At 56.2% G+C, this 13519-nt stretch overlaps 1 protein-coding gene across 1 annotated transcript; it reads right to left on the reverse strand.

The window, feature by feature from the left end:
* Positions 1-1268: 1268 nt before the first annotated feature.
* On the reverse strand, positions 1269-8226 carry LOC138688116 (urocortin-like). Its single transcript, XM_069798798.1, is given in 6 exon segments — positions 1269-1685; positions 2199-2232; positions 2234-2282; positions 3038-3053; positions 3055-3171; positions 7925-8226. Coding segments are annotated over 5 exon segments (582 nt in total). The 5' UTR covers positions 3121-3171; positions 7925-8226.
* Between the last annotated feature and the right edge of the window lie 5293 nt (positions 8227-13519).

Raw genomic sequence — 13519 nt, forward strand, 5'->3', positions numbered from 1 at the left:
GTGCTTCTGAGCTGCTCCGGCTGCCTCAGGCTGTGTGTAATTGCCTCTGGTTTAACAAACTGTTCCTCCCTTTCCTTGCAGTAATTACTGCTTTTATATATTCCTTGCCTTTTTTTCATAATGGGCGAAAATGTACCTTTACAGAAGAAAAAAAAAACCCAGCCCACAAAGCGAACACAGTGCATTAGCGGTGGAGGAGAAGCTTTGTCCCATGTAACCACCAGCTTCAGAGAAGATCAAACTTGGTTTGAGAGACCCAGGACTGCTCTCCAGCATATTTTTGGTTGCCGGCACCAGAGCTGCTGCTAGCACAGCCCTGGAAGGAGGACGAGAAGGATGAGGGACCTTTGAGTGCCTGTGGGATGCTGGTGTCTGGCTGCGTGGGTGATGACAATGGGCTCATGGCGATCACTCACGGGTGATGCTGATCCCTCACAGGCTGCTGATGGGCTGTGGTGGGACACCATCACCAATACCACATCCCAACCAACTCAAGACCCTCTTGCAGGACTGACCGTGAACCCCTCTGCAGCACTTGTTGCCCCATCCTGATACCGGGAGCTGTTTGTGCAACCTCACTTCTTACTGTGCAGCTGATGGTGGTTTTTCACATGCATGCACGTGTGTGTGTGTCCACGTGCTCCCATGACTTCTGAGTGGTGCAGCTCCCACCTGCTCCTCTTCGTTCCTCGGGCGGGAGAGGCGGGAGCTGCACCACTCAGAGTGCTTTATGCCGGTGCCTTTTACCCAGGGATGAATCTAGGATTGCTCCGGTGTTTTTGGGGAGACCTGGTTTGGCTCTATGGATGGTGGTAGGGACTGAGCAGCTCTAGGAGGGGAGAGGATGCTCGCTACCCACAGTTGCTGCAACAGCGGTATGTCAAAACACTCCCAAACCCTGTGTCTGCAAAGGGGATAGATCCGGAGGGCTCAAAATCAGGGATAACCCCCCCCCCCAGGCGGGGGAAGCAGAGGAAAGGGTCACGTTTGCCAGCCCTGTGTAGGGTGGGGGGGAAGTGCAAGAGGACGGCAAGGAGGGCGAGTGCGAGGGCAACTTTAATGCACAACAGCGAGAGCAACACACGGGACGCAGCGACGGGGACCCCGCCAGGCAAGGGGGGGGCTCCCTGGGCACGGCTCCAGCCCCTGGCTGGGCAGCGGCACCCACCCCCCCACCTTCCTCCCATTCTCCGCTCTGCCATGGCCTCTCGCTATAGGGTCGGTCTTCTTCATTCCCCTCCCCCCGTTCCCCCCCCCTCGACCCTCCTTCATTTTCCTATACTCTGCAGCAAGAGCTTATTGCTGAGCGCTTTCTGGGCCAGTCTCTCCTCCCGGGACATCTCCAGGAACTCACGCAGGAGGTGGAAGGTGAGATCCAGCGAGTTGGGTTTGCCATCTCGCCTTTTGCCGGTTTGCAGCGCCCGTGGGGTGCGGGGGGCCAGGGTGGGCTCTGCCCCTTGGGGCTGACACAGTCTTTGTGGCAAGGGGCCGGTATCCGGGACTGGGGATCGCTGGGCTCTTGGCCAGGGCTCCCAGGTGGGTTGGGGGGCCAGGGTCAGCCTGCGGGATGGTCCCCGGGGCCACTGCAGGGGCGAGCAGGTCTCCGAGGGCAAGAAGAGCAGGACGAGGACGGAGGCAGCCGAAATCATCCTGACCCGCATCGCAGCCGCTCCGGGGCCAGATGCCTGCAAGACAGCCCCCCCCCACCCCGGACCCCCACATCCCCCCCGCTGCTGTCAGGGGGCACCCGAGGGGCTTCGCACCATGGGGGTGAAGATGAGACCCCCTGGGGATAGACCCCCCCCCGGGGATGGGACACCTGAGGATGGGACCCCCACCCTTGCAGATGGGACCTCCCCTCCCCTCTCCCTGAGACAGAAACCTCCTGGGGACAAGCTGGAACCCCCCCACCCGGGGCTGGGACACCCCTGCTCCCGGGACGGGACCCCCCCCCCCCGGGGCTGGGTATCCCCCCAGGCACGGGACACCCTTGGCCTCTAGGACGGGCCCCCCCCAGGATCTAGAACCCTCCTCCTCCTGCCGCGGGACACCCCCCCCGGGGATGGGATACCCCCCACCCCGGCCATGGGACCCTTACACCCCCAGGACGGGACCCCCCCCCGGGGCTTGGAACCCCCTTCCCCGAACCGGGACCGGCTGGGGTTCGTGGGGGGGGTGCCCTCCCCGGCTGCGCTCACCGCTCGCCGCTCCGCCCGGCAGGACAGACAGGACAGGACAGACGGACAGACGGCACCGCACCGCGCCGGCCGCCCGCCACCGCGCTATATAGGGGCGGCGGCGGGACCCACGTGACCGCGCTATAGCCGGGCGCAGAGCGGGGGCCGGGGCGGCGGGAGCTGTCCGCGGTGCTGAACGGGCGGGGCGGGGGGGAGCGGGAATTTTGGGGGTACACGGGGGTACGTGGGGGGTGAGGGGGGGCGAGGGTTTTAGGGGATATAGGGGGGGGTCCTGGGGGTGTGTGTGGGGGGGCACAGACGGGGTGAGGGGTGTTCCTGGGTCTGTAAAAGGGGAGGGGGGTCTTTGGGAGATTTGGGGAGGAGAGGGGGGGTGTACGTGCACATGGTGATCCCTCCACGTGTGACAGAGGTTACTGGGGGTGCAACAGCACCAACCGGCCGAGCCCCCTACTCCCGCATCACACTGGGACGCGAATCCAGGCTCAATCCCTCAGAAAACCCCACGGAGGGTGGTGGTCCCTGCGGGGCCGTGGGTGCCCGTGGCAGAGGGGCACGCTGGGGCGCACACGCGTGTGCGGGGTCAGACCTGAGCTCTGCACCTCTTCCTTTCCCAGGGAAAGTTTTGCCCGTTGGTGCTGGCGGCTCCTTCGGAAGTTGCCCGGTGAACGCAGCCCTGGCACCCTCCCCAGCTCCTCCGAGTGACCCATCTCTTGGTATCACATAGATGAAAACTTGACTTCAGAAGCATAAATGCGCTTCTGGAACGCAATTTTCCCCCTTTGGTGGAGTACCAAAGGCACGTTCCTTCCCTGGCCCGGTCGTCCAGCACAGACACACACCTCTGGATGCCAGTCGGGGCCCGAGGGATTCCTGCGTGTGATTCATTTGCCTTTTCCTCCCTCCCTGCTGGAGTTTCCATCATTCGGCACTTGGAGCTCGGCAATCACTTCATCTTGCAAAAGTGCTGCTGCCTCTAAAATTAAAATTCCCTCATGAGGAATAAACATTTCAAGAGAAGGGGAAAAAAAAACCCCCAAACAACCCACATTAAATAGAACTTGAATGAATGGCAAGAACCACCCCCATCCTCCTCCAGGACAGGAGCCACCCAAAAAAACGAGGGCTCTGCTGCTTTCTGGAGGGTCACTGAAAAGGGCTAAAGGGATCTGGGGGGGCAGCAAGCTGGGGGCTCCCCTGCACTCCCTCAACTGCAAAATAACTCCTAGCAGAAGCAAAGTGGCTGTCGGGCAGGCGGGAGCAGGGGGAGCGTTTGCCTCCCACTTGCTTTGTGCGCGGTGCATTTTCTAAGTCCTTTTCTTTACTGAATCATCAAGAACCACTGCAATTTCCAGTGCTCCACCTGAGCCTGCTTCTCCCGCTGTCCCCGTGCCGCAGCTGTGCCAGGTGCTGAGCCTGTCTCTGTGCCACTGCTGAGCCTGTCCCCCCAGCGCTGGCAGAAGCCCACAGCCGGGGGCTGCTGCTGCCCTGCCTGCAGCTCCCAGGGCATGTCCCAGACCTGCTGGGTGCTGAGGGCAAATGTGACCCCCCCCAAAATCCCAGGAGGAGAAGGAAGCACCTCCACCAGCCCTGGCTCTGGGGACCCCCAGCACGGGGGAATGGAGCTGCCTCCCCCGTGCTGCCCAGCTGCTTGGGGGGTTCCCGGCATGGTTTTACTTCTTCTTAAAGTCGGGTTGGGACTTAGCGGGTGCTGGTGCTCCCCTGCCTACCCAGCCACTCTCTGCCACTTGCTGCAATGCATGTAAGTGAGTCTGGGGCTTATTTTTACATAGGCCAAGCACGGGGACAGGTGACCCCAAATGTCTCGGGGCCATGGGATCTAAGGCGGCAGAGCCAGGCACCAACAGCCAGGGAGCCCTCGCTGCAGGGGCAGCCCACGTTTTGGGGCTGCTCTACCCTCCGGCTGCAGTGGCTGTGCCCGGGGGTCCCAACCGCAATGATTTTGGCTGCTCCTCTACACGTGGGGCTGGGCTCTCTCTGCAAAACTCTTTTTGCCCCATCTCCTGGGGCTGCTCTGCAGAAGTAGCGCTTGGGAAGGCCAGGGGCTGTAGGCAGGAGGAGAGCTGCAGCAATAGGGGCTGACACCCAGAGCATCACCCGTGGGGCTTTGGGGGCCACCCTGGCTCAGGAGGAGTGAGCCAGCGGGTCTGGGCAGGGAGAGCTGCTCCAGCACTGACACCCTTACGGCCAGGAGCAGATGCAGGGAGATGCTGCTCGGTTCATCTGTTACCCCCATGGCCAGCACTGGGGCTGGGAATGCTTTAGATGTTTTTTCTTTCAGTCTGTGTGCTTTAGGATTAGTCATTTAATTGTAGGAAAGACAGTGAATCCAACAAGTGCATCTTGTACTCGTGTTTTATTTAGGAAGCTCAACTTGGAAAATTAAAAATATTTTTTTTCTGCTCCCTTCATAAATTACTGACACATTCAGCACTGAGGGGCCCCGCATGCTGTCTGGGGATTCATTATCGTCACTTTTAGGGATGTCACTGTCTCTTCCTCTAGTCAGGAGCGCGAGGAATGATGTGTTAATGATGCTTTCAGGAATGCCAAATTCACCCCTCAGCTGCGCTCATTGGCTCACAGAGGCATGGATGTGGCGGCCTCGCAGCTGGTAGGAGTCAGAGAAGCTCCTAATTAGGCACTTTTAGCACTCCAGCAAGTTGCACGTGGCAGCCGCTGCTTCGCCAACCATGACAGATTCGGCGCTGAAGTGTGGCCAAGCTTCCAGCAGCTTCTCCTGAGGAACGGGTGGGATTTGCTGGCCACTTTCCTCCCTTTTCTCCTTGGGGACTGGCACCCGCCCCGATCCTTCCCCATCGTCACAAGCAGCCGTGCCAGGGTTCACACGTGTATCGGTGAAAGGCTGCAGACAAAGCTCCGGTGCCCGTTGGCTCCCCACTGTGCATCCCCTGCGTGCTGGGTGGAGGGGGTGGCTGTGGTCCCGGTGGGGGCTGGCGCTGCCCATCCTGCTCTGGAGAAGGCATCTCACGGGCTGACGAACCTGAGATTGACCCTTATGTTTCACCATTCTCAGGTTAGACAGTCCTCGAGGTGCCCCTCGCTTGGGCAGCTGCCGAACCCCATGCTGCCCCGTCCCCGACATCCCAAGCCCCATGCCATGTGCTCACCCAGACCCTCCAATCTTTGAGGAATTTGGAAGAGAAAGCACAGAAGCAGCCCCTTGGCTCTGCCTTCCCACAGAGGTACTTCGCCTTGTCTCCGTCCCAGCTCGACCCCTGCAGTCTGCATGGAACAGCCTCTTCCCAAAGAGATGCTGGTGGGAGGCTGTTTTCCCCTAGGGATGCCTTGATGCACAGAGCCAAGGCTGTTGGAGAGGGAATGAGATGTCTGGCAGGGCTGAACCCCTGCCTGAATGCCGCCTGTGCCAGGCTGGCAGCTTGCCCTCCATCCTTTCCCCGTCCTTTTTCTTCCCACCATTGCACTTTGCCGGGGTGGCTCACGGCAGCACCCGGGACTGTTTCTGGGCTCAGCATCCCAAAGAGGGTGCTGAGAGGGGCAGGAGGAGGGATGTGTCCCTGGGCTGGGGATGTGCAGCCATGGACCAGCTGAATGACTGTGTCCATGGGTTAAACAGCCAGTGGTGGATATTTTTGTCTGTGTTACCAGATGGCACTGGGACTCTGGTTTTACGGTGGGGTTGCCTGCCCTATCCTCCTAACATCCCTAGCCACCCGGCCCTGCACACTCCCATGTGGACTTTGAGTCACTTGATTGAAATTCCTGCTCAAGCCAAACTGCTGCAGAACATGGGCATCTCCTGATTGCAACTGGACCAGCCAAAGGGCTTTGCTTCTCTAAGGAACTGGTTGTGGCCCTTGCAGGTTTTGCAACTGTTAAGTGCAGGCAGGAGGAAGGTTCATGCCACGTGTACAAGACTTGTCCCTCTCCAGCCACCGAGGTGAATGGCAGGAGGTGCCCAGGGCCTCTGAGAACACGAGCTGCATCAGACAGGGACCAAGAGAGAGTGATCGGTACAATCTCCAGTTGAGCCATATGCATGGACTTAGGAAGGAGAAGCAGGGATGGTCACGGCCACCAGATATGCCTGCCCCGTGCCATGTTTCTGAGCAGCCTGGGCTGCACGTGGTCCTGGGTTCGGTGGTGGAGAAAAACTTCTCCCTTTACCCTGATGGGAGCAGGGAGGAGGGTAACCACATGAGCGCAGGCCCTTTGAAATCCTGACCCTACTTCTCGGTGGATATTTTTTTGTTTTTAAAAGAAAGGAGGTGCATGCCTGGGCATGCTACAGCCTCTTGGTAAGCACAAGCCTCTTGTGCGCCTGCTCGAAGAGGCTTCGGCTGCATTTCAACACATGTAATGAGCGGGGGACAGTCTCGGAGAGGGACCACGAGGTGCAGCCCAGCTCCCCTGGTGCAGAGGTCTGCGTTTGGCTGTGTGGGGCAGAGCACCAGGATCCATGAACCCAGAGGGGCTGAAATCACCCAGTGCCGCTGTTAAACAGGGACACCGGGGCTCAGGGCTGCAGTGCCCTGGGCCAGAGCGTGCAGAACCACATATATGGGGCTGCAGGGGACCAAAAGGGCTGGGCTTGGCATGGGCTGCAGGGTTAACTCTGCCTTAACCATTTTTGAGAGTTGCCTGTTCCTGTAAACACTGCTAATGGAGAGTCTGCCTGCACCCCAGGAAATCCTCTAGCACCTCATTATCTTCAAACTGTCTTCACGTCTAATGCATTTCCCTTGCTGCGATTCCCTGGGCCATCAGCATCCGAGGCAGGGAAGAGCAGATCTCCTTCCCCTCCGCAGCAGCCGCTCCTGTGGTTGCAGATGGCAGCACCTGTGTGAGCGGCAGGAGCGGCAGAGCATGTTTCTGCGGGGGCTGCCCTGGATTTTGAAATCTGGTAACACAAAAATCTTCTGTCCATCTCTGCAGGTAAGGGGGGGGTTTCCCAATTCAGCTTCCTAACGCTATGGGATGCTGAAAATCGCTTCTTGGGGGAAGGAGATCTCTGGCTGCCCTTTCTGGCAGACTCATGCCAGAGAGATTTGCCGTAAGAGTGGAAAAATAAATGTTAAAACCTCATCAATTAAAGTGAGTGAACTAACTACAAAATCAAAGGGAAGGATTTTTCAAGTTTGGCACTGACAAGCTCCCTGCAAGAGCTGAGTAGGCCTAGAAAAGCTGTCAGAAAAAGGCACAGAGGAATCTGTGATCCATTTTCAGCCCCTTTCTGGATTTCTTGCTTCGCTTGGGTCCTAACACGTTCCCACGTGTATGGTATGGACTTAGCCAGGTGCATCTCTAGGTACCCCACATGCAGCAAAGGCAATGTGCTTCAGTGGAGCGACTCTAGATTTGCCTGGGAGCAAAGGAAAGAAAAATCTTTCAGGCAGGAACTAAGGGGATTGCAGAGCCACAGCACAGCTTTTTCTTAACGAATACATCTATTGCAAATCTGTGATCGACTTTGGGGGGGGTTTAAGCTTTGCATTACGGGCTTACAAAGACCAAAAAAAAGAAAAAGCCAAATAGAATTAGTTTCTATGAGCACGGTTAAGTTTTAGTAAGTTTGGGACAGAGCAGTGAAGTAGCTGCAGACTCCTCCCGACCTCCTCTGCTGTGAGAAGGAGCCGAGCAGAAACGCAGTAAGGACTTCCAAGAATAATTAGAAATCACTTCTGCAGGAGGAAGAAAAAGAAGGTGCAGGGCAGTGCCTGCCTTACCTGCGAACCCGCGTTGTCCCCGGGGAGGCGAGGCAGAGGCCGGATCCCCTGCACTGGCTGCCCAGCCCTGGCCCCTCTCACCTGCTCTCCTCTACCCTGCCACCCCCACGCCAGCTTTTATGGCCTTTCTTGTCACTCGACTGAGTTGAGCCAGGCTACAGCGAATTGCCACACTTTCTGCTGGCTTCCTGTTTGTTCATCGTGAGCGTCTGTGGTAAAATTTCCATTACACGCTGGACAGACAGGGCGGCAAAGAGAAGTGAAGCAAAAAAAAAAAAAAACCACCCAAAGACCCGATTCTGTGTTTTAGTGGCTCTCTCGACTCATTTGAAAATGAGAAAGTGCCTGGCTGCTGTTAGAGAGAGGGAAGTGAGGAGGGATGCCCTGGCTGCGGGAGCTGCAGAGCATCCTCCAGTGCCTGGGTCCAGCCTGGGCACGAAGCTGCTTTGGGTTGCCCCCTCCCTGGCCCTGGGGGGATGGAGGGGTCCTATTCCTCGGTTCAACAAGCAGAAGACCCTCATTTTCACCCCACCCACCAAAAAAGCGTGTTTCCTAAATGCTGCCTTTCTGAATGGAGCCAGAGCACAAGGCAAAGCTCGGTCCTGCCCTGACCGAGGGCTGTGGCATTGTCTGCATCCCCCTCCACCCTAAAGCCACTCCAGCTCAGCCAGCAGGTCCTCCAACAAGGTTAAACCCAGGCTGGAGAACAGCTCCTGTGTCTCATGGCTTTAAGAGAGCAGATCTGGAGGGGAGTGATTTATTTTGATCATTCATTCATCCTTGGCAGAAGACCCATTTTGGCTGTAGAACCGAGGAGAGCAAAGGAAAAGGTGGAAAATGCCTGCCATGAAAATACAGATGCTGCCAAAGGACCCAGGCTCATCCGAAGCAGCATCCCTTGGTTCGGAGGAGCACAACACATTTCTGCGGGGCTGGAGCAGCGTGTATATGCGGCAGGACACATAGCTGCGGGGCAAGCTGTGGTCCTCACTGCCTCTGCAAAGGGTGATTTCCATCGGCCGTTGCAGAGTCTCTGACAGCTCCTGGGCTGCTCCAGCCGTTGTTTCTCCCTTGGCCTCACCAGAGCCCTGGGCTGCCCCTGTCTCATCCTGCTCTGTGCTGGGCCCTGCTTTAGAGGGTGTAAAACACCCCGTGTGCTGCTTTCTAAGCTGAAATGGGGCTGTGCGGGTGAGCAGTGGTAAAGGTGGAGGGAGTCTGGTGGCTCAAGGACCTGTGGTTGGTTTGCTGCCTTCTTCAGCACCCCTTTCCAGGAGACCCTGCATGATGGCAGAGGGGTTGTGGAGCTGCAGCCCAGCTTTCCCAAGCTCTGTGTGTAAAGGCTGTGTTACCCCTGGGCAAAGCTCTAACACCGGGAGTTTGTTGCAGCCTTGGTATTTGTATCTGCATCCTTGGCTGCAGCACACTGTATACACGTCCCTCTGCACCAGCAAAGGCAGCGAAGAGCGCGGGAAATGCCACAGTACCAGCACCACTGGTCGGTGCCAGCCATTTGAAGGGTATATTTAGCCAACCGAGTCACATCACTTCCCTCAAACACGGCTCAGAGTGCAGGTCGTGGTGTCGGCGTGGCTCCCCGGCGCAGCAGGGTCAGGGTCCTGCCATAGCGAGTGGAGATCTGCATCTTGCCCCCAGCTGGGGCTCACCTGCAGTCCCTGGGGGACGAACGCCTGCAGGGAGGCTGGTGAGCCCATGTCCACTGCACGTTCTGCCCTTGCAGTCTCACGTCTCGGGGCTGTTTTTTTCCTCCCTGTTCATGTCAGATGAGGGAGTTACCCCAGCCTGGGCCGCTCAGGGACGAAGCGGTACCTGTAACGAACTTGTTAGCATGGCTCAGCGAGCTGCTTGGAAAGGCTGCGCTGCTCAAACCCTCCTTTTCTCTTATCACAGCTATTGTTTGCATGAGAAAGGAAGGGAGGAGGGCACTTGCATGTTCTTTGTTTTTTCTTTCAGTTTATTAAAAGCAGAGAAGGAATACTGGGGATCCAAGGTTTCTTCCTCTGCTCTCACGCGCGTGTTTTAACACCCGTGCTTTTCCCAGAGCGCAGCTATCTCCCTCAGAGGTGCCCTGACTCGGCAGTGGTGGGATGCACGGCAGATCCTGGCACTGCAGTGACCTGTGCCCTTGGCGTGAGCCAACCTGCTACTACCCCACGGGGAACCCCACGTCTGCAGCCTTCACCCATGGGTGCTCCACACTAAACCTACCCTTCCCCAGCACAGCTTGCGGTGCTACAGAGAAAAAAATGACAGTCAGTTAAATAATGTGACTCTCTCAATAGCTATCTGTCTTCCCAGCTGTGGTGTGCAAGCATGCTGCTGCTTTTGTACCTAAGGCTCTGCAATTTATCAGTAATACAAAGATATTATTTCCCATTAATTAATATTAAAACAATTGTGGCAGCAGGGAAGATAGATGAAACAGCACAATTTTGCAATTGTATTTGCTGGGCACTGGGAAATGAAACAGCATCTGAAAAAGTCCAGAAGCCCTTGCTGTTGCTTTTCAGGGATGTTGTACTGAGTTTCAAGGCGCATTATAATTTTACTGGCTAACGAACCATGTAAAACACTAGGGATAAGGCTTAGAAAAGAAAGCCAGATGATCTTAGACTGGCTGCTAAAAACTATCAAATGTGTGTGTGCAAAACTGTGACTGCTGGTAACCAAATTACTGCACCCTCCAGCCCGCTGCGACGGACCCCCCCAGACATGCGACACGTGGAGAGAGCAGCCCCGCGCCGGCGGCCGGTACGGATCCGCCGTGGTGGCTTGGCCACGGCTGAAATTTGCCACTGAGCATTTCAGTGATGAGATACTGCTCTCCACCTGCACAAGGCCAGCGATAACAGCAAGGCAATTGCACAGCCCTGCTCTGAACGTGGCTGAGGCATCTGTATCCGTGGAGCTCGTGAAGGACTCCCAAAACAAGGAGAAGTGTCCCAAAACAGGGAGAAGCTTCCCAAAGTGCTGCACTGTAAAATCCCAAATGCTGGAAGCTTGAGACACAGACAGAGCAGTGGACCCCAGGTTTTTTCCGTGCTTTGAATCTTTTTATTGAACTCTCTCCCAACCTTTTCCCTTCCTGTTGCAGTTATTCAGTCTACAGGTTAATGGCGTCAAATAAAGCTTCAGCATACATTTGTTGAGGTTGAATAAAGTCTTTCAAATGTCTTTGATTTTTATAAATGTCTCTGTGGTGAGTGAGCTTGACCAAGGTTGCTTTCGGCGAGAGACAGTGCGAATTTCACTTAAAGTGTTGGTGAAAATGTTTCCAGTGGCACCAGGTAAACAAGTTAGTGCGTAATGTGTCAGATGTATTGTCTGATCACTGTCGCAAATACTCCTCATACAACAGCTTAAAAACACCCCATTTTCCATTGTTGTTTTGATACCGACTTCTGAAAAACCGCCTCTGTTAGCAGAGCAGTGTTTTTAATGCAAGCCCCGCCAGCGGTTATTTGCAACATATTTCCTCATTTATAATACACAGAAATTAAGCATTTTTTTTTTACAGTTGGCCAAGATTGTACCCTGCAGAGCTGTGGGATGGAGGGTCCAGAGACCCGCGGCACCTGCTCTGCCCAGACCCAGGCATCGGGAGGTAGCATCATGCTTGTCAGTGCAGCCCGCTCCTGCAATGAATTGCCAAGTCCTCAGATGAGTGGTGGGGCAAGGACGCAGGTTTCAGTCCACAAGTTCTGCCTCTTTCTGTACAAATAAGAAACAGGTGGGTAGCAAGCTCGAAAGGAAAACGAGTCGTTTATTCTGACCTGATTGCTCACTGGGTTGCTTTCCAGCTCTGCCAAGCCTACGAACAGGGCAGCCACCAGCCCTGGAGATGCCTCAGACAGTTATCTCAGGCTGGCAGCAATGAGATATTTCATCTGTTTCAAAGAAAACCAAGCCCATCTGCTGCAGAAAGAGAAAATACAACCCGAAAGTTCTCCTCTCAGCTGCTCCTGCCTTGAAATGAATGTGTTTTCTCTTTGATGGTCAAGCAGATATTATTCTCTCTTTTTTTTTTTTTTTTAACCGCTCTGATCTATTTTTAGCAGTGAGGGGATGATGTTCAAGAGTCTTCACTGCCGGTCAGATCAGCTGTGGTTTGGGTCGCTCTGGACTCTGGGAGGAAGTCAAGCAAAGCCGGTCCTGACGCTGCGCTGGGTCTGCAGGTGCTGCCGAGAGCAGGTGTCCTGTGGTGATGTGGTGGGACCCCAACTACGGCAGGAGGTCCTGCAGCCGAGCCTGCAGGCACCTTGCGATAGCACTAACTCAAATGCCTTTAGGAGTTTTTTTTGGCTACTCCAATGGGAGAGCTGGAAGTGTAACGAGAAAAAAGGGACTCCCCCACCCGCTTTCTCCAGTATCCCCGTGTTTTGGGAAGAGGCTGTGAGGAGAGCAGCTGTGGCTGCCCCAGGGGTGGCTGTCCTGCAAGGTGTCCCTGTGTGCTCCACAGTCTTGGCCAGGCTGGTCAACAGAGGCAGCAAGCTGGAGCTGGAGCGGTGCGCAAGGGAGGGCGGCTGCCGCGTCTCCCAGTCAGGGTCTGGGGAGCACTGTGCTCGGCCGTGGCAGCCGGGCACCGCGCCACGGCTTGACAAACCACCACACTTGCTTTTTTTTTTCCACTTAAAAAAAAATTGGCATGACCCCCGTGGGGCTTTTTGGGCTGGTGAGGAGAGCGACGCTGCCAAGGGCTGCAGCAGCCGTGTGGGCAGCACCGGCTGCCCAGCTGTGCTGCAGCCTCACTGCCAGGGCTGCCTGAGAAAGCCTTAGATCAATATCTTGGCAAAAAAAGAGTGTTTTGGTTTTTTTGTTCTCACTCACACTGCCTCAGCCTGCGAGCGGCCAGCATGGCCGGCGCTGGGGAGCGCGCGTGCCTCCTGGCCAGGAGAGGCAGAGGTGGGGAGGGGAGCCGCCCGCCTCCCACACAGTGTTTCCGAAGTGGTGTGTTAGCCACCGGCAGTTTGTCACGAACAAAAGATAGTCAATCTCGTCGTGCTGGTAATGGCGGGGTGGGGGAGAGGGGCCTGGTGGCCCCTCCAGCCCACCGCCATGGGAGGCTGAGGGGATCCAAGATGGTGCCGTGGCCCAGGGACAAGGGCAGCGGTGGCGGGGACAGGGTTGCCCAGCATCGAGGCCGCCCGGCGCGGTCTTCGCTGCGAAATTTGCCATCGCCACCTCAAGCAGGGTGCAGAGAAGGAAGGGAGGGGAGGGGAAGGCGCCATGTTTTCAAGTGGCGGGAGCAGCCCGCCCGGGGGGAAGGGTTGGTGTGGGTGCACGGGTTTGCTGAGGTAAAATAAGTCTGCCTGGAGGCAAAACCAGGGTTTGCCGGGGCGAAATGTGGATGCGCTGAGTGAAAAGGTGGATCTGCTGAGGGAAAACATGGCTCTACCAAGGAAAAGCATAGGTGTGAGAAAAAATGTGGACCTGCTAGGGAGAGTGCGGGTCATCTGGGGCAAAATAGGGTTCTGCTGGGGAAAGATGCAGATCTGCTGAGGAAAAATGTAGATCTGAGGAAAAACGTACAACTGCTGAGGAAAAATGCAGATATTCTGAGGGAAATTATGGATGTAC

The sequence above is a fragment of the Haliaeetus albicilla genome, chromosome 2, assembly GCF_947461875.1.
Source record: "Haliaeetus albicilla chromosome 2, bHalAlb1.1, whole genome shotgun sequence".
In the NCBI taxonomy this organism is placed as follows: domain Eukaryota; kingdom Metazoa; phylum Chordata; class Aves; order Accipitriformes; family Accipitridae; genus Haliaeetus; species Haliaeetus albicilla.